Here is a 21,728-nt window from a genome sequence, read left to right as displayed (position 1 = left end):
TTATATTCTGCATTTGCTATTAAAAGAACCACAGACTTTGCTTGTCAATACTGACTACCACACATGGGGGCTTATTTCCTTGTGTGTCTAATGACTTATGATAAAGAACTTATAAGGTACTCATGTAATGAGGTACTCTTCCAAAATTTCTGTTTTCTGCAAGGTGCCTAGTGGAACTGTTGATCTATTTCCAGTTTAAACTAAGACCACATATTAGACCACACATGAATGTGAGCTTGTGGTTAGAAATTGACAGAGAAGAATCGTTTTCTCCATTGTTTCCTAGTCCAACTCTAAACGCAGCCAGGAGTGAAACAAGCCAACCTCTTTCTGAAAGATACTTTTGTTTCTTGTTCACTCACTAAGGCGTTCATATTTTGGGGATCCTGGAGTTATACAGGAGTTTCCAGTCCAGTTTCCCACTTCATCAGGTCTCAGACTCATCTTTTGTTACCAGAATACAATCAAAATCCAGGCTCTTAGCCAATAAGTCAGTAGAGGCCTCTAACGTAAGCCCCAAATGCAGTGCCTACTGATCCTACGGAATAATTTCTGGTCTCAGATTTATTCCTTTAATTTATAGCCAGCTAAGCCATGTTTTAACAAAGAAGGTTTTTATATTAATTCAGCCTTTGTAGGTGTCTTATACTAGGAAAGAGTTCTCTGAATGGCTAGACTAATAATGTCAGGAAAGGGAATCACTTACATTACCTTTAAAGAACACTGACCCTGATATCTCAAACATGTAGGTCTACTAACAAAGAGCAACACTGTCATGAAGGAATTTATAAAGATTGTTATCTAGGAGGGCTAAATGAACTATTTTCTATGAAGTCTCATGAAATTTTGAGCTGGAAGACATCTTAGAGACTATCTAGTCCAACATTGTCATCTTTATTGTCCCTTTAACAGTTCAACAAAGACATTATGTGCCTACAGTGTGGTGCTTCTGTAGTAAGCACTGGAAAAAATGAATCAAAGTCTGTCCTTACCCCATGGAAATGATGATCTAATAAGGGGAGTAGACACCTTTCAGATGGTGTGTAAGTGTAACAACAGAGGTATCACAACTATGGAACCACTGAAAAAGCATCTTAATTCATCAGGGAGGAATCAGAGAAAGCTTTCTGGAGGAGCAATCTTGAAATTAAAGGAGTAGGATTTAGATGTGTACAGGAGGAAGTAAAAAGACATTCCTGGCAGAGGGAATAGGGTCGGCAAAGACAAGCAACTGGGAATCAGTCACACACCACAAGAGTTAAAAAGAGTAAAAGATCTGGATGTAAACTTATGTAACATCTAAAATTTGTGATGGTGCAACTCATGTGAAATGTGTAGATGAATAAATATTAAAAGAGAAAAGACACTTTCTTTGAGACCTTTCTCCATACAATAGGATAGAATTAAATCTGGACGAACTTTGGTCTCCCTTTCAATGAAAAATGTCTATATATGTAAATTGACTTAGCATTTCTTCACTTTACAAGTGTGAAAAGATAAATGACATTTTGAATTCACTAGTTAATTTAAGAAGTTTTCATTTTAAAATTCTTCTAAAATTGAGAGATGCATATCAGAATATTTAGGAGTGAGCTGTTATGCTGCCTGCAACTTACTTTAAAATACCATAGCATTCATTTAGATGAAATACATATGGTAAAATATTACCAACTGTACATTCTAGATTGTGGGTATATAATATCCTCTGTTTTATTTCTGAAAAAATTTTATAATAAAAATAAAATATAATTTTTCTTCTTGTCTATGAAGGAAAGAAAAGAAAACGTAAATGCAAATACCTCGTTATACAACTATTTAGGTATTTAAGAACAAAACCCAAAATATTAATGATCCCAGTTTTATTTCACAATTGTATGGTTGTATTATGTTTTGGGTAACTGTAGAACCGAAAAGAGTCAAAGTTATATTCTCCAAATTTTAGTTTGCTCTGTGTAAATATCATGGTTTGACAAGTTTCACTAATGATCAGTTTGTCCTGGCACACACAAAAAGATTACAGGGAGTGTAATTAATGGTGGTAATTTATAAAGGGAGTTTGGTGACTCATTAGGCAATTAATTAGTTTCTTGCTAAATAATGAAAGTATTTACTCGCATAGAATGTGAAATGATGATCAAAGAGATGTTATTTAAGATCTCTGTATTAGCTATATGAGGGCGTGGCTTTCACAATCTTTTCAACCTTTTGTGAATATTGATTATTCTCTTTGTCAAAGAGCCACCAGAGAGATGATTACAATCTACAGAAACATTATTCTGGGGGAGTATTGGTTTTCTGAATTTTGAAATATGTCTGTGTGTGGGATGGTATCTTTTTTTTTTAAAGGACATGCTATTCTATTTTACTTTTTAAAATTTCTTAAAATTGAAGTATGGTTAACTTACAATGTTGTGTTCGTTTCAAGTATACAGCAAAGTGATTCAGTTTTATATCTATATCTATGTTATATATGTTGTTTCCATTATAGGTTATTACAAGATATTGAGTATGGTTTCCTGTGCTCTACAGTAGGTCCTTGTTGTTTACCTATTTTATATATAGTAGTATGTATATGTTAATCCTAAACTCCTAATTTATCTCCCACCCCCACCTCACTATCCCCCTTGGTAACCAATAAGCCCCTTTGGTAACCAATAAGCTTGTTTTCTATGTCTGTGGGTCTATTTCTGTTTTGTAAATAAGTTCATTTGTATCATCTTTTTAGATTCCACATATAAGGGATATCATATGATACTTGTCTTTCTCTGTCAGACTTACTTCACTTAGTATGATAATCTCTAGGTCCATCCATGTTGCTGCAAATGGCATTATTTTATTCTTTTTTATGGCTGAGTAATATTACATTATATATATATATACCACATCTTCTTTATCCATTCCTCTGTCGATGGACATTTAGGTTGCTTCCATGTCTTGGCTATTGTAAATAGTGCTGCAATGAACATTGGGGTGCATGCATCCAGGAGTGGGATTGCTGGATCATATGGTAGTTCTATTTTCAGTTTTTTAAGGAACCTCCATACTGTTCTCCATAGTGGCTGAACCAATTTACATTCCCACCAACAGTGTAGGACGTTCCCTTTTCTCCACACCGTCTCCAGCATTTATTATTTGTAGACTTTTTGATAGCCATTCTGATAGGTGTAAGGTGATACCTAATTGTGGTTTTGATTTGCATTTCTCCAATAATTAGTGATATTGAGCATCTTTTCCTGTGCCTGTTGGCCATCTATATATCTTCTTTGGAGAAATGTCTATCTAAGTCTTATTTTTTTGATTGGGTTGTTTTTTTAGATATTTAACTGTATGTATATTTGGACTGGTATCTTTTAGGGAACAAAAACACGATTCCTTTTAAAGCATAAGGAAAATATCAGCAGTGTTCTTTATTGCAGTTTAACAACTACATAATTATAGAATAAACTGATCATTGACTTTTAGACTTCTGTGAAGACCTTAGTCCATCACATGATCAACTCTTGTCAGAAAATCTCACACGACATTGCAGCATACATTTTAGAGGGACAACTAGTTACAAGAACACAGGAATATGTGTCTGGGTCCATTTTATGTAGATTGCACCATAGATACTGTATCTGGTAAAGGATTGGATCCAGATAAATAAGGATGCATGACTTATTAAAGTTAACGTGAATGGATGGGAAGCCATATGGAATGCTATCAAGACGTAGAAGAGTATCTAGTGCAAAGTTTATGGAAGAGATCGATTCGTTATACTCTGTTTAAACAAGAAGGAAGATAAACACACACAAAGCAGGTCATGGTGGAAAGAAGTAGGTGAAGCCGTATGCCGGAAACAGGAGCCAGCGTAATGAGTTCCCGGGTTACTTGCAATATGTAAGGCCCAGGCTTTTATTATGAGAGCAAAGTGAGGCTGTTTCCAAGAAACATTCTCTTCTACGAGAACAATGTGGTGAGGGAAGATATTTTCTTTTTCTTACTGCTTCAGCAATTCACAAAGCAAATCAAGTACTTGTTTCCATGTGATATGGTGGACACTAGCAAGTTAATTTCAGGTTTATGCTGAATTCTTTTCTGTAGAAATCGGTGTTTGCCTGAGGTTCTATCATGCTGACTATTCAAAACTGAACAACTCGACATAACGAATGTTAGCTATAACAAAAATGCTCAGCTACAGTTAGTGTAATTGGTAACTAAAAAATTGAGAGAGCTGTAATGGTACTTGTGGTAGCAGAATAATGTCCCCTCAAAGATGTCCAAACCCTAATATCTGGTGTTCTGCCTGTGTATGTTATATTACAGGGCAAAAGGGCATTGCAGATGGAATTAAGGTTGTGGACCTTAAAATAGGAAGATTATTCTGGATTATTTGGATGGGACTAATGTAATCACATGGGTTCTTAAAAGTGAAAGAGGAAGGCGGAATAGTCAGTAATGGAAAAAAAGAATGGAAGAGAGACTTGAAATGTGAGAAGGACTTGACCTCCCTTGCTGACTTTGAAGATGGAGGAAGGGGGCCATGAGCCACGGAATGCAAGTGGCTTTCAGAAGTTGGGAATAGCCCTCAGCTGACAGCCAGGAAGGAGATGGGAACCTCAGTCTTATCACTACAAGAAAGTAAATTCTACCAACAACTGGAAGGAGTAAGGAAATGGATTTTCCCCCAGAGCCTCAGAAAGGATCACAGTGCTGCCCAGCCCTTGATTCAGCCTTGTGAATCTATAAGCAGAGGTCTGGCTGAGCTCACCGGACTTCTGACCTACAGAAAGAGTGAGATAATAAATTTGGGGTATTTGAAGCTGCTAAGTTTGTGCTAATTTGTTATGGAAGCAATGGAAAATGAATACAGCACTCATGAAAAATAGTCTCTTTTGGGTAAGTTGGAATATGACATGGCTGATAGGCTCTCTTCTTGAAAGTTTCATACACAACTAATGGAAGCAAGTCCTGAAAAACAGAGTGGCAAATGCATGAAACAAGGCAGGAGAAAATATTTGCAAAGGAACCAACTGACAAAGGATTAATCTCCAAAATATACAAATAGTTCATGTAGCTCAATACCAAAAAAACAAGCAACCCAATCAAAAAATGGGTGGAAGACCTAAATAGACATTTCTCCAAAGAAGACATACAGATGGCCAAGAGGCACATGAAAAGATGCTCAACATCACTAATCATTAGAGAAATGCAAATCAAAACTACAATGAGGTATCACCTCACACCAGTTAGAATGGGCATCATCAGAAAATCTACAAACAACAAATGCTGGAGAGGGTGTGGAGAAAAGGGAACCCTCTTGCACTGTTGGTGGGAATGTAAATTGGTGCAGCCACTATGGAGAACAGTATGGAGGTTCCTTAAAAAACTGAAAATAGAATTACCATATGACCCAGCAATCCTCCTCCTGGGCATATACTGAGAGAAAACCATAATTGAAAAAGAGTCATGTACCACAATGTTCATTGCAGCACTGTTTACAATAGCCAGGACAAGGAAGCAAACTAAATGTCCATCAACAAAAGAATGGATAGAGAAGATGTGGTACATTATACACAATGGGATATTACTCAGCCATAAAAAGGAATGAAATTGGGCCATTTGTAGAGATGTGGATGGACCTAGAGACTGTCATACAGAGTGAAGTAAGCCAGAAAGAGAAAAAAATATCATATATTAATGCATATATGTGGCACCTAGAAAAATGATATAGATGATCTTATTTGCAAAGCAGAAATGGAGACACAGACGTAGAGAACAAACATATGGATACCAAGGGGGAAGCGGGGGTGGGATGAATTGGGAGATTGGGATTGACATATATACACTATTGATACTATGTATAAAATAGGTAACTAATAAGAACCTACAATATAGCACAGGGAACTCTACTCAGTGCTCTGTGGTGACCTAAATGGGAATGAAATCCAAACAAGAGGGGATATATGTATATGTATAGCTGATTCACTTTGCTGTACAGTAGAAGCTGTCACAGCATTGTAAAGCAGCTGTATTCCAATAAAAATTAATTTAAAAAAACAGACAAAATTCCTCACCCTCAAGCTCCTTAAATCCTATGGTTTAAGAAAATGATAATAAAATAACCCTTAATAGTGGAAGGTGATGAGAGCTCAGGTGAAAACTATAGTAGGAAAGGGGATAAGGAGTATGGGCTGGGGTGGGTGAGTGGGGAATAAGCCAGGGGAGAGAGAAGATCCTGAGGGGCCATTAGGCCTTGAAAAGACTCGGCTTCTGCTCAGAGTGAGATGGGAAGCCTTTGGAGGATTTGGGGCTATTGCATGAAGAATAAATGAGAGGAGAGCAAGAATGGAATCAAGAAGATCCATTGGGGGCCATTGCAGTAATTCAGTCTGGAGATGTGGTAGCTTGGACCAGGGGTTTGACAGTGGACATTGTGAGAAGTAATAAGGTTCTGGATTCATCTCGAGGAGAGTAGAGTTTCTGAGAATTTTGTGTAAGATGAGTGTGAGACTCAAAGAAATTACTAGTAATTGGTAAAAGGGCAAACCCAAATCTTGGAGCTTACCTGTGAAGCTCAATCTATTTCATGTGTCACATGTTTTAACAGCAATTAAAAAAAAGTCTAGGGTAAAAAATGTAGCTACAACTATGATAGACGTTTACGAACAGAAATTGTTCTTATCTCCCGATTCATCCCACCCCGCCCCCTTCCCCCCTTAGTATCCATACGTTTGTTCTCTACATCTGTGTCTCTATTTCTGCTTTGCAAATAAGTTCATTTGTACCCTTTTTCTAGATTCCATGTATAAGCGATATTATCTGATAGATAACTAATGAGAACCTACTGTACAGCACAGGGAACTCTACTCAGTGCTCTGTGGTGACCAAAATGGGAAGGAAGTCTAAAAAAAGGGGATATACATATATGTGTAGCTGATTCACTTTGCTGTACAGCAGAAACTAACACAACATTGTAAAGCAACTATACTCCAATAAAAATTAATAAAAAAGAAATTGTTCTCAATGAATTCTGATGTTTCTTTTTTTAAAATATCTTTATTGCAGTATAATTGCTTTACAATGGTGTGTTAGTTTCTGCTTTATAACAAAGTGAATCAGTTATACATATACATATGTTCCCATATCTCTTCCCTCTTGTGTCTCCCTCCCACCCTCCCTATCCCTCCCCTCTAGGTGGTCACAAACCACCGAGCTGATCTCCCTGTGCTATGCGGCTGCTTCCCACTAGCTATCTATTTTACGTTTGGTAGTGTATATATGTCCATGCCACTCTCTCACTTTGTCACAGCTTACCCTTCCCCCTCCCCATATCCTCAAGTCTATTCTCTAGTAGGTCTGTGTCTTTCTTATATATTAATTGCTATAACTCATATATATTGGAGTCACTAAAATATGTTTAATTTATGCAAATCAAATGTTCCTGTCAATGGGCCTTTGATGAGGCTAGGTGGATGAGTTTTGGGGTATTTGCATCATATCTACCCCATTCTAGTTTCCAAAACTACCGATTTGTTTTACTGTGCCTGTGTTTTACATAGGCAGTGACCTGAAATTTTGTCTTTTGAATGCATTCATTCTCTGCTTCTAACTGCATCTTTGTTTATTTGCTTTTTAATTTTTTTCCTTATCAGAGGGAAATTGTTTCCCAGAATGGGATGGACTCATCTGTTGGCCTAGAGGAACAGTGGGGAAAATGTTGGCTGTCCCATGCCCTCCTTATATTTATGACTTCAATCATAAAGGTATTGAATTTTTCTGAAATGATTAATTTGGAATAGAAATATATATATTTTTTATAATGGACTCTACAAGAACTGAGCAGTCTCAGTGTTTTTCTTCATGTCTTCACAGGAGTTGCTTTCCGACACTGTAACCCCAATGGAACATGGGATTTTATGCACAGTTTAAATAAAACATGGGCTAATTATTCAGACTGCCTTCGCTTTCTGCAGCCAGATATCAGCATAGGAAAGGTAATGGTATCTTTGTATTTGTGAACCCCTAAGGGAAAGCAAAAGTCTTTATACAATTCTTGATTGTCAACCACTATTATAAAAATCCTTATATTATATGACACAAAGATCAAAAAAGGTAAAAGCAAGTTTGGAATCTTTTCAGATACCTAGTTAAGGAAAGGTCTAGGATCTGAAACATTTTTTTTTTCCTGTTTTAAGAAGTTAGTATTTTATTTTATTTTTTAAAAGTTAATTTTTATTGGAGTATGGTTGCTTTACAAGGTGTTAGTTTCTACTGTACAGCAAAGTGAATCAGCTATACATGTACATATATCCCCTCTTATTTGGATTTCCTTCCCATTTAGGTCACCACAGAGCATTGAGTAGAGTTCCCTGAGCTATACAGTAGGTTGTCATTCATTATCTATTTTAGGACCTGAAACATTTTGATATTTTCTTTAGGTTAGAGTGACCTGGCTGAGATATATGCATATATACTTATAAATATGTGTCTGTTGTGTTATATTATGTTGACATTACACTATATGATGCTACATTATTTATGTATAAAAATTCAAATTGGTAATCAGCAACATGATGCATGATTTTTTTCTTGGTTACCTATGAATGGCTACATCTCATCTCACTCTATTCCTGCAGGAACTTTGTATTTTTGAGATGTATTTTCCATATCATAAGATTTGCCAGCAGGTGATTTCATTAGTATATGAAAGATTAGAGTTTCAGAATTAAAGAGGAGCAAGGGGTGTCTTATAGGTCTTCTCACACAATACCTTAATTTTACACGTGTGAGTCAATTCAGAACCAAAAGTTAAGTGTTGGTCAAAGTGACACAGCTGGATCATGGCAGGGTCAGTGCTGTTTCCGGTATGGTAATCATATGTAAATTTCAAAAACTTCTAGATAGTTACTTTTAGGTTATTGGTGGATTAAAAGTTATGCCTAAATTCCTATCACGCAGACCTCGTCAGTAAAATGCATGATGCTATAAGCATATGATGCTAGGAATGAACATGGTAAGTTGATGTATAAATGATTTTATGAGGATCCTAAGAACAGTCATAATACATAACTCTCCTAACATTAGACATTTTTCTTTATACTTGATGATATTTATTTTTTGGTGGGGAGGGAGGGAGAGCAGTGGCAGAAGTGGTAAGTTGGAGTTTTCTTCGTTTGATTTATTTTTTTTTGGCTGTGCTGAGCGGCATGTCGGATCTTAATTCCCTGACCAGGGATCAAACCCACGCCCCCTGCATTGGCAGTGCGAGTCTTACCCACTGGACTGCCAGGGAAGTCCCTGTTTGATTTTGCATTAATAGTCAGAACTTCTTTTCTTAACTTTTTTTCTAGCACAAAGCACTACCACCTTAATGACTCTTTAGTAAATTGCCAAAAGACCTCAGTTTTGTATTTCATTGTTGACATGCTTCTTAGATAAAATTAGTCAATGTGAGGAGACAATTATGTACTCTACAATGGAACCAAAGCCAACAATGTGTTAATATAAACTACTTCAAAATAATTTCAATTTCATTGATATAAATAAACATTCACAATAGTTAGTATACTCTGCTATGAATTTGTGCATTAAATGATGATAAGGGCAAGTCTTCACAGCTTTTAAATGGCCATTAAATTATATCATGATTTTATTTACACTTAACTCTATTCAGAGTATTACAACCATTCTTTTTAATTACTATGTATTCCAAGAATCAAAATAGCTAAGGATGGTGAAATACCCAAAATATATACTATTTTATATAAACATGATTTAAAAGTTAACTGAAAAATTTGATTTTGTTAGTATAAGTAATTTTATCTCCTTAATCAAAAATATAAAGAGTGTTTTCTGTTGTTTACAACCTTAAGCAATAACTTGAGAAAACTTAAGAATATAAATATCTTTTAATAAGAAAACTGGATACCTTCTAAAGTTTTGATATAGTGTAGGGCAAAATGATATTACTTATGAGATATTAATTATTAATGGTTATAATCAGAGTTTTTGCATAAAAAAAGGTAAAAATGAAAAAGTGCATTTAGAATAAATGCCACATCTTTATAGGGGACATAAGGTAAAGATTTTTAAAACATCTATTGTTTTGTTCTTTAAATAATTTCCATATCATTGACTTGACAAAATGAGCTAATTACTTTCAATAAAAAAAGCAAGAAAACTCTTATGATGGGCCATGAGGTTGTTAAATTCTTTAGAGTATGATATTTTAAATAGTAGCATACTGTAGAAATTACCATATATCTCATGTCTAAAGGTTATATGGACTTTTGGACAGTAATTTAACAATATATATTAAGAAATTTCAAGGGGGTCATATCCTTTGATCTTATAATTATACTTCTAAGATTCAAGCATAAAGATTTGAAGTGGGGGGAACTGAATGGAATAATATTCATTGAACCATTAATTATTATAGTGAATATTCTGAAGAATTTAAATTTCCAATGAAGAAATGGTTAAATAAACTCAAATATATATTTTGTGTAAAGAGTTTGTGGTCTTGGGAAATTCCTTTGTTATACAGTTACCTGGAAAAAAAAATCAGATAATAAACTTGTATATAAATTGGGAATGCAAATATTCAAAACAGTAGGAAATGATAACATAGAAATAGAGTGAAAAGAAATACATGAAATACAGTGTTTCTTTTTGCTTGGTGGGAATTAGGGAATTTTTTTCCTTCTCTTTTTTGTATTTTACACATTTTCCAGATATTTTCTATAAAAAGTTTAACATTTTATTAAGAGAAAATAATATGTAATAAATGTTTTAAAAAAGAAACAAGAGACAAAGTCAGGATGTGGGAAGTTGCAACAATAAGTTGAATAAGATGCAAAATTAATAATTTGTAAAAACCTATCAGTAAGCTGAGGATGCCAAGAAATCTAAATGAACCTAATTGCAGAAGTGGGAAAGCCCTTCTTATGAGAGAAAAGACCTATGGCTGCATTTATCCCTGGCTCTGCGCCAGAAGAGGAGCAACCAGGCTATGGAAGGGGATACAAAGAAAAGAACCAGACTTTTAAAACAACTTTTATCAGACAAGGACTGGAATAAGGGCTTAGAATTCCAAGGAATGAACCCCAGTCACAGTGAGCTATTACCCATCATCCAATTCTTTCCCATAAGCCTTCATTGAGTGTCTAGAGCCAGTGTGCCAAAGGCTGGGGTGTAGCAGGTGGGCCAAGAGAAATTTCCCAAGATGTGCGTAGGACCCTCACAGAATGAGAGTGAGATGAGATGTAGCCATTCATAGGTAACCAAGAAAAAAATCATGCATCACGTTACTGACTACCAATTTGAATTTTTATACATAAATAATGTAGCATCATATAGTGTAATGTCAACATAATATAACAGACACATATTTATAAGTATATATGCATATATCTCAGCCAGGTCACTCTAACCTAAAGAAAATATCAAAATGTTTCAGGTCCTAAAATAGATAATGAATGACAACCTACTGTATAGCTCAGGGAACTCTACTCAATGCTCTGTGGTGACCTAAATGTGAAGGAAATCCAAATAAAAGGGGATATGTGTACATGTATAGCTGATTCACTTTGCTGTACAGTAGAAACTAACACCTTGTAAAGCAACTATACTCCAATAAAAATGAGTTGTAAGCTGAAGGCATGGCATGGAACAGAGGAGCTAAGAGACATCTCTTGGGGTATCTGTGGCTCTCTTTAAGTTCATGACTGCTGCAGCTCATAGACCAGGGGGAGGGCAGGAAAGCTGAGACAGACCCCCAAGATGACAAATCTCACTAAGTGAAAGGCAGCAGCCTGACAAAATAGAGCTGAGAAAGATCTTTCCTAGGCACATGATGTCTTCATCCAAAGCAAGGCAGTGGCTAGCTGAGAACTGGAGCAGAGCAGCATAATGGAGTGACATCTTCTGAGATGCAGAAAGCCCAGGGCAGAGCTGGAGAGCAAAGTGAAATTTCCAGCAGCTCCAAAGCTGATGGATGGTTCAAAAAGCAGAAAGAGTCCTTCTGTGGCTTGGAAAACTGTCAGATGGACTAAAACCCATATACTGGCCACTAGAGGCTGCTGGTGCTCAGATCCCACAATTTGCTGAAGGAAAAGTCTCGAATCTGCTCTCAAAACCTAAAATCAGGATAAAGGGAATCATAAAAACAAAAAAACCAAAGCACTACAGCAAACCCAATCCCAGTTTAAAAACAAAGTAATCCATCCTCCCAACCCAAGAAGCCTGGTAGAGGAAGAGGACTGCCCTTTTCAGGCTGTTAATATTACATACTCCAGTCCTTACTCTTCTTTTACCTACAATGCCTGTAGTGTAATAAAAAATTACAAGGTAAGGACCCAAAATCTAGAGTAAAAACAAAAGCAGGAAGAAACAGATGATCCAGATGTTGTAATTTGCAGATGAGGACTTGATAATTATTATAAATATGTTAGATGATTTAGTGAAAAAGGTGCATAAAACAGGTGGGAAAATCAGCAGAGAAATGAAAACTTAAAGAAAAAGGAAATTGTAGAATTGAAATATTCAATTAAAAAATGAAGAAGTTATTTGATATGCTCAATAGCAAACTGGACACAGCATGATAAAGATCAGTGAACCTAAAGAGAGGTCAGTAAAAATTATCCAACTGAAGCATTAGGAGAAAAAATAAATTAAAAAAACAGAACCATCTGAGACTGTGAGATAATATGTAATTGTCTTAACATATGTGAAATTAGAGGTAAAGAGAGAGGGAAAGAATAGGACAAAATAAATATCTGAGAAGGCAATAGCCCATAATTTTCTAAAGTGGATGAAATAAATCAATCCACAGGTTCCAGAGATTCAGCAAACCCTATGCAGGGTAAATAAAAAGAAAACCATACTTAAACACATCATAGTTAAACTGCTGTGAATCAAAGTAAAAAGAAAATCTTAAAAGCAGTGAGAGAAAAAGGGCACATTATACTCAGGAGAGCAACAACTAAAAAGATGCTGTGTTTTAGTAATAAACAGTGGAGGCCAGAATACAATGGAATGATATCTTTAAAGTGAAAATGTTCATTAAGACAGAGGCAAAATAATGATATTTTTCAGACAGAAAATATGTGAGACAGGTTATCTTCATCAGCCTTTCAGTATAAGAAATGCTCAAAAAAATTCTCTAGGCAGGAGAGAAATATACCAGATGGAAGCATAGATTGTCAGAAAGGCATGAGGAGTACCAGAACAGGTGTATATGTGGATAAAAATAGCAGACTAAAATAATAAACAAAACTATATACCTATCCTTATTTATTGCTATGTTTATATCTATCGTTTATCTATAATTTAATTCATTTAAAATTTGTTGACTGCTTAAAGCAAACATAATAGCCTCTTATTGGGGTTTATAAATTATGCAGAACAAAATCTAAAAGGGACAAAGGCTAGGGGAGCAAAATTGAGTACATGATTGTAAAGTTCTATTTATATGGTGAAATAGTTCAATATTACTTAAATGTAGGCTCTAATAAGTTCAGATGCATAACCAAGTCTCTATAGTAACTGCTAAAAAATAACACAAGTTTTGGGAATTCCCCGGCATTCCAGTGGTTAGGATTCCAAGCTTTCACTGCCAAGGGCCAGGGTTCAACCCCTGGTCAGGGAACTAAGATCCCTTAAGCTGCCCCCCACCCCAAAACAAAACAAGACAAACCCACATGTGAAATACTAAGAAATACTTGATTGATTTCCCCATCCCCTACCCCCCAATAAAAGGTAAGGAAGTAGGTACAGAGGAACAAAGAAGAGATAGGACATTCAGAATGCAAATACCTGTATGTTAGATTTAAACCCAGCCATAGCAATGATTGTATTCAAGGTAAGTGAACTGAACATTTCGCTTAAAAGGCAGAGGTTGTCAGAATGGATAATAAAAGTATGAATCAGTAGTTTGCTGTCTTTGAGAAATGTACTCTAAATATAAAGATACAGATAAATGTAATTACCAAGACGGAGGGACAGTTCAAATTATAAAGAATCAATTTACCAAGAGGAAATAATCCTAAATATACATGCATTTAGGAGCTCCAAATTACATGAAGCAAAATTTGTCAGAGCTAAAGGGAGAAATAACCAAATTACAGCATGTTGACATTTTAAAGAATGCCATTTTCTTAGTAATTGATAGAACAATTGGACAAAACCTTCTATAGAATATATTTCAAACAATTTGAATAAATTGACATTTATAGATTAGTATTCACAATAACTGCAAAATTTACATTCTTTTAAAGTACTCACCAAAGTTTTATCAAGATAGAACATATGCTGGGCTATAAAGCAAGTTTCAATAAATCTCAAGATTAAAATCTTATGGAGTATGTTCTCTGACCACAAAAGAATTAATTGAAAATAAATTAAAATATGTATACAATTCATAAATAGTTGGAAATTATGTGACCAATGGCAAAAGTTTGAACTGAATAAATATGAAAGCTCAATATATATAAAAAATTGTGGGAAACAGCAAAAGCAGAGTGTAGAGAAAGATTTATACTTTTCAATGTTTAATTAGAATAGAAGAAAGGTGAAAATTCAATGATCAAATCTTCCACATTAAGCTACATAATGTAATACCGAGAGACACCACCGAAAGCACTATACAAAAATATAAATCAAAATGGAATTCTACAAAATGTTCAAGTAACCAGGGATGGCAGGAAAAGCAAAACACAGAAATGAAAAACATAACAGAAAATAAAAATATAAAATGATGGACTTAGCCTTAACATATCAATATTATATTAAAAGCAAATGGTCTTAATATACCAATTAACAGAGATTGAAAGTCTATAAAAAACATGACCCAACTTTGTATGTTATCTACAAAATTTGAAACTCTTTTCAAATATGGTATATGTAGGTCACATGCATACCATGCAGTACTATGCAGCAATAAAAAAGAACAGACTTGGTATGTGTAACAACTTGAATGCATCTTGAGGTTATTACTCTGAGTGAAAAAAACCAATCTCAAAGATCATGTTCTGTATGATTTCATTTCTATAACATTTATGAAATGACAAAATTATCGAGATAGAAAACAGATTAATGTTTGGCAGGTGATAAGGATGGTGGAGAGGAACAGGGTAGGTATGACTGTAAAGGAAACAGCACAAGGAACATCTTTGTGGTGATGGAATAGTTCTGTATCTTGATTGCAGAGAAGGTTACAAAAATTTTCATATGTAATAAAATGACACAAAACTGTAAACACATGAACTGCACCAATGCCAAATTCCTGGTTTGATATTTTAGTGAACTTATGTAAGATGTAAGCATTGGAGGATACTGCGTGAAGGGTACATAGGACCCTTTTTACTATCTTTTCCACTTCTTTTGAATCTAGAGTTATTTTAAAATACAAAAAAAAGGAATGAACCATTGATTAATGCAACAATATCAGTGAATATCAAAACAGTATATTGACAAAAAGAGTATATACTATATAATTCCAAGATATATAAGAACAGTTGAGAAATATATGAAGTACGTGAACAGATAAAGCCAATTTGTGGTGACAGAAATTGGAACAGTAGTTACCTGGGGGTGGATGGTGGGTGGATTTTTGACTAGCAAGTGGCACAACGAACTTGGTTTGTCAAAACCCATCAAACTGCTCATTTTAAATCTGCACATTTTGTTTCATGTAAACTACAGCTCAATAAAAAAGCTAAAGAAAACTAGAACTAATATTCCAAAAGTGACATATTTTTTTTTACCAGTTTTAAAATAGTCTGTAATATGTGTTTTATTTACTCCAAATATCACATGTTAGATATACAGTTCCAGTTAGTTAAAATGAACACTGTAAAAATACATGAAGTAAATTTTGTAACATTGAATTTGGCCTCACTTAAGCAAGAAGAAATGCCAAATATTTTAATTATATCTTTAACCCTGACTTGAATTTAGGGAGTAAAAGGAAGGCCAGAAAAATAACCTGTATATTATACGAATGTGGTCACACGTTGCCTATCTTTAAAGAGGTTAAAAGCATGATTTTTAAGTTTATCTACATCAAATTATTTGTTCAAACCTGCTTTTCTGATTAAATCTGTTGCCCTCCAGCAAGAATTCTTTGAACGCCTCTATGTCATGTACACTATTGGTTACTCTGTCTCCTTTGGATCTCTGGCTGTGGCTATTCTCATCATTGGTTACTTCAGGTGAGTGATTCCCAGTCACTTTCTCCATGAAGGGGTAGTTCTGTTTCTTATTCATCAAAGACACAGACCTCTCATAATCTGTACCTCCAAATACTTTTCCCAAACACAAGTTTCTGAATTCAGCCTAGTGTAAAATTATTTGACTTCATAGTGTAAAATTATTTGACTTCGACAATTTATTTTTGATGAAAAATTCAGGGTTCTTCTTTGTTGTTTGTTTGTTTAAAAACTTAAAGCATCAAAGCAGTATGAAACCATTAAGCCAATAGATCTGCATTGTAGTATATTTTTGCAAAGTGACGCAGACTATTGTCAAGTGAGTTACAAAAATTTTCACTCATGATGTAAAGACTTATTTCACTTTTCCCAAGTGATTTTGGTGCCATAGGACAGAAATTCATTTTAAATAGTCTCTAATTGATTTGATATCATATATAAATAGTATTTATTGCTTTTGCTGTGGTTTAATTTTTATCCACTTAAACTTTTGTCTAATTCAATTCAACTTAATCTAAGTCAACACAGAATTTTGAAAGCCAATATGGTGATAAAAGAGTGAACTACGTGTATAGGCTGATGCTTGCAGCTGATTTATGACACAAATAGCTGAGAAAACAATGAGTTTACAGTTTGAGAAGTGCTGTGATTCAGGTGGCTTATAGTGATTTGGGAGGACAGAGGAGGGACAAGAGAGAAGACTTCCCAAATGACACATGAGTATACACAAAATTTAACCAAAAGAGGAGACTGAGGAGAGAGTTCCAAACCTAAGTTTAGATCAAGAAAAAACATGGAATATCTGAGAATTGAGAATTTTGCTGTAGGCAGGTGATGGACACTGAGGCTAGAGAGGTAAGCAGCCTGGGAAGGTATTGAGACCTGTATATGGAATCTGAACTTCACCCTAAGAGCCAGAGAGGAGCCATGAAGGATTTTAAGCAGAGGAGTGACATGGAACGTGCATTGTAAGGTGGAGTGTGAACTGGTGGTAGGAAGCCCATTTGGAAGATGCAAGTAGAGTCATCAGGACAAGAAGACTGTTGCCTGGCCTAGGGCAGTGGCCTTGGGGATTGGATAGAAATGGACAGTTCTGAGACATATTAAATTAAGATTGTACAACTGAAAAAATTTAGTGCTAAATTATATGCAGGAAAAGAAGGAGTGAGGTTAGATGATACATTAGAAAATGGAAATAGAGGATTTAGAAATTAACAGAAACTATAACTAAAAGAAAAATTTTATATTTTGTTTCTTATTATCTTACAATCCTCTCTTCCTTGAAACTTCTCATACCTATTTCCTAGTTTACTTTTCTCCTCTGATTTATAGCTGTCTAATGTATTATCTGATGTTTTACTTATTTATCTTTTTATTTTTTGTCTCTCCCTCTAGAATGTAAAGCCACACAAGAGTAGGCATTTATTTTTTTCTGTTTGCTCATTGCTGCACTCTCAGTAGTACTTGATATGTCCTGGTGCTCAGTAAATGTTTGTTGAATTAATAAATAATGACTAGTTGTAATATTCCAACCACTTCCAACAGTTTCTCATATAGTAGTGGTATAGTGGTGTAGTTTATATTTCCAAAGCATTTGCTTTATTGATTTACTAGTCCATTGGTTCAACAAGCGTTTTTCTCTATCATGTGATAGTCCCTTTTTGGTATTGATGGAGGCCAAGTTAAGATATGTTGAAGACCAGAAAAGTAGTATATACACCATTGAGAGAAACTGACACATTAGAAGATTATCAATTAAAATATTATTAGTACTGTAATGCAGGTTTCATAAAGGGCTTTGGGAATACTAAGGAACTAGTCTAAAACTAACAAGATAAGGGAGAGAGATTTCCCAGAACAACTGGTGTGTGAGCTGATACTGAATGATGAGAAGGAATTTGGCACATTCCAAATGATGGGAACAGAATGTACAAAGGTCAGAGGCACAAAGGAGCAGAGTATACACAGGGAATAGAGAAGGGTCCCATATGAATGCAGCATTTGATGCATAGGGAGGAGTGGCCATATGGGAATGGCCAGGGAGAAACTAGATTTTGTAGCATTAGGTTTTACAGGCTCTCGTCAAGGGCTTTGAATTTTGTCTTATAAGGTAGTGTACAGGGAGCCAATGAAGTTTTTAAATAGAAGGGTAACACGATCACATTTGTGGGGTTGTAGAGGGGTTCCTCAAAATAACCTTGTGAAGTTGGCTTGGCAGGGATGATCTCATTTGAGAGACAAGAAACTGAAGCTCAGTGTTCAAAGTCACAAGGTCATAGGTGGTCCAGCTGGAAACAGAACCTTCATCTTCTGACTCGGATCCAGAGTTCATTCCATTACATCAAAGTTAGCTGTGGTTGTTCAAAATAATAGATAGATATTTATGAGAATAAGAGTTACATGAAATTTCAGGAGGATACAAATGACTAAGTAATAATTCCTCAGTTTACATAATAGTTTATCAGAGTATTTAACAGTAGATTCTTTCTAGATTATGAAATATAAAAATATATTACTGGATTAAAACATTTCTTCTTTTTCTTCTGGATTAAAACATTTCTTACTTCCTTATACTTGAGTACTTTGTCTTTTCAGGAAGAGACGTAGTATCAGTGTGTTCATTGTACACGAAAGCTCAGCTTTTTTCATAGTCAAGCAATGGTAGAGCTGGGCCTTTTGACCAGATTATACATCCCTTTTCCTGGTGTTTTTGATTTTGTTTTAATCAAACTTAAAAGAAATCTTTTTTTTTTGGAGTTACCTTTCTGTACTAGTTGATGCTGCTATATCTACTCCTGAGTATGTTACTGACTTAACTTGTGTCTAAGATCCTTTTATAATTCCAAAGCTTTTTATATTAAAGGAAGCTTGTTTTCTCTCTAACATTCCTAGGAAATAAAACTGTGTAATTCTATCAAAATATCTTACTTTTTCATATAGAGAATATATTGAAAATGTGAACATTCCAGTTTTAATAAGGCTTATCCCTGTTCAAGGTGGTTCTCCATCGATTATTTATGACCTTAATATATAGTATAATGTAATGCTATAGTATAATGTAGCATAATATTTAACACTGCATAATCTGGATAACCATGGTAGCTGATCAGGATAAATTTGTAATTAAGTCTCAAAAAGCTACATTTTAGTTTTTGACCCCAATTGTTTCTGTCTTTGTTCAGGTTTATTTCTTCTTTTTTGGGAGGAGTTTGAGCTCATTTATGTATTTTCTTTCTCCATTTCTAATTTTATTCAAATCTAAATACTGAATATTTTCTCTCCATAGACGATTGCAGTGTACTAGGAACTATATCCACATGCATTTATTTGTGTCTTTCATGCTGAGAGCTGCGAGCATCTTTGTCAAGGACAGAGTGGTCCATGCTCACATAGGAGTAAAGGAGCTGCAGTCCCTGATAATGCAAGATGACCTACAGAGTTCCATAGAAGTGCCTCCTGTGGACAAATCACAATATGTAAGTGTTTTCACCATGAGCCCTTGCATGGCTCACCACTTTCAAAAGTAAAAAGCCCACCTGCAAGACCAGGAGCTTGGGATTTAAAAACCCAGGGCATTTAGTTCCTTTATTGTAGCCTCAAAGACTTGTTCCCAAATAAGATTCCATGGTACTTGATTCTGCTCTTAAATGTCCTGTTGTTATTTAGTAAGTAGAATCACCCAATAATTCAGTTAATGAGAAGCATTATCACCATTGAAGCAATATATCTGGAAATTAGGTAGAATAGATTGATTGTATTGATGGTGTGAATTAATGCTGTTGGTATCTTTGCCCTTTGCCCTGTAGATCGTTGTTGTCTCTGCTGATTCTAATTCTGGATTGGCTTTGTGACTTTTTAAATGAACTAGAATGAAGTAGGTGTGATGGTGTGTCAGTTGCAGGTAGACCTCTATGAGTGAGCCTAGCCAAGATTAGCTGAGCTTTGCCCAAATCAGCAGAAACATCTAGCCAATCAATCGATTCATAAGACATATTAAATGTTTATCATTTTAAGCCATTAACTTTTGGGGCATAAAAAAGACCAGAATAAAATAAATTCATGGTAGAATGATGGTTAAGTTTTCCTCTTTATGCTTTTCTTTACTTTCCTAATTTTCTCTGATGATCAGGTATTTTTATAAACAAGAAAACTTAAGGAAAAGTGATTTCTTATAACTCCTAAAGGAATAAAAATCTTATTTTAAAAATGGAATCAAGCCAGCAGTCTTAGAAATGCTATGTTAAAATAACTTTGTTCTGGTCTCTTTCAAAAGTCTTGGCCTTCCCAGGTATAAGAGATATTAGATTATAAAAAAATAAATGGAGGAACTGCTTTTTAGTGGTCTAATGTTGGAACCAGTACGATTAGGAATTCTAATATGGTGCAATGTTGGTTTATTTGTAACAGATTGGGTGCAAGATTGCTGTTGTGATGTTTATTTACTTCTTGGCTACAAACTACTATTGGATCTTGGTGGAAGGCCTCTATCTGCATAGTTTAATCTTTGTGGCATTCTTTTCGGACACCAAGTACCTGTGGGGCTTCACCTTGATAGGCTGGGGTAAGGCATTTCTGTCTCCTTTCCTTTTCAACTGGATTATGGGTTGTAGGGCTTTCTGTCTTGCCTGTCATTAGCATTCTTTCTGTCATTTTCCCAAAATAATCCCTCCCTATTCTATCTTTATCCTTTCTTTCTCTTTAATTATTCAGGAAATGTATTAAGATCAAGTCTATAATCCTCCCAGTGGTAACAAACTTTTCACTTTTAACTTAGGGTTAGTGTTCTTAGGCCAGATTCTTGAGAGGATTCTTTGGGGGAAATACCTTGTTAGCCATGCACATTTAGAACTGCTGTGCTCATCGTATCTTATGTCAATATCTTGATTTAACAATAATTTCATCCTAAAAATTTTGATTTTTGAATTTCTAAGCTATAATGATGCATCTTTGATTTGTAATTCTAGGTCATATGATGAGAATGCCAGAAGAGAATTTATAGGACCATCTTGACTGCATTTAACAATGCAAATTACAAACTAATTACGTAGATGTCTTTTGGAAGGAAATAATCCAAATTACTTGCGGCATAAATAATTTTAAAAAAAGGATATTCAGCTCACATTCCAAAAATGCCTTGTCAGTACTAGAGGGATTACTGAATTAGGCACTAACTCAATGTGATGTGGAGAAAGGATGTTGTTTGTTTGTTATAATTTAAGAAAAATTAAAACTCATACATGGTTAAAATAAGAAGTGTCAATATTAACAATTGCTATTTTAATATCCAAATTATGACGTGCTCAGCACAGGGAAAAAAATCAACTAAGTGGCTCAAGATTAAATTTGAAGGTTTTTTTCCCATCAAAATAAGAATTTTTTGGCCTGTTTTGTCTTAATATTGTCTTAACGTTTGAAAACATGAAGTAAAGGATATTGAATTTCCTGTTAGTTAATAACCTTTAAGAAGACAAAGGGTCAATTTACTGTCAAGCGTTATTTATTATGAAATAATAATTGTTGTGAATAAAAATTTATGAA

General features: G+C 34.8%; 1 protein-coding gene across 1 annotated transcript in view; it reads left to right on the top strand.

The window, feature by feature from the left end:
* Nucleotides 1–21,728, top strand: part of PTH2R (parathyroid hormone 2 receptor) — a 104,264-nt gene that overhangs the window by 40,691 nt on the left and 41,845 nt on the right. Inside the window, exons 3-7 of the mRNA XM_060151316.1 lie at nt 7,635–7,745; nt 7,855–7,976; nt 16,096–16,193; nt 19,477–19,666; nt 20,598–20,751. Of these exons, the coding sequence (XP_060007299.1) occupies nt 7,635–7,745; nt 7,855–7,976; nt 16,096–16,193; nt 19,477–19,666; nt 20,598–20,751 (675 nt within the window). The remainder of the gene's footprint in view (nt 1–7,634; nt 7,746–7,854; nt 7,977–16,095; nt 16,194–19,476; nt 19,667–20,597; nt 20,752–21,728) is intronic.

This window comes from Lagenorhynchus albirostris, chromosome 6 (genome assembly GCF_949774975.1).
Source record: "Lagenorhynchus albirostris chromosome 6, mLagAlb1.1, whole genome shotgun sequence".
NCBI lineage: Eukaryota > Metazoa > Chordata > Mammalia > Artiodactyla > Delphinidae > Lagenorhynchus > Lagenorhynchus albirostris.
This window is presented reverse-complemented; position numbering and strand designations above follow the sequence as displayed.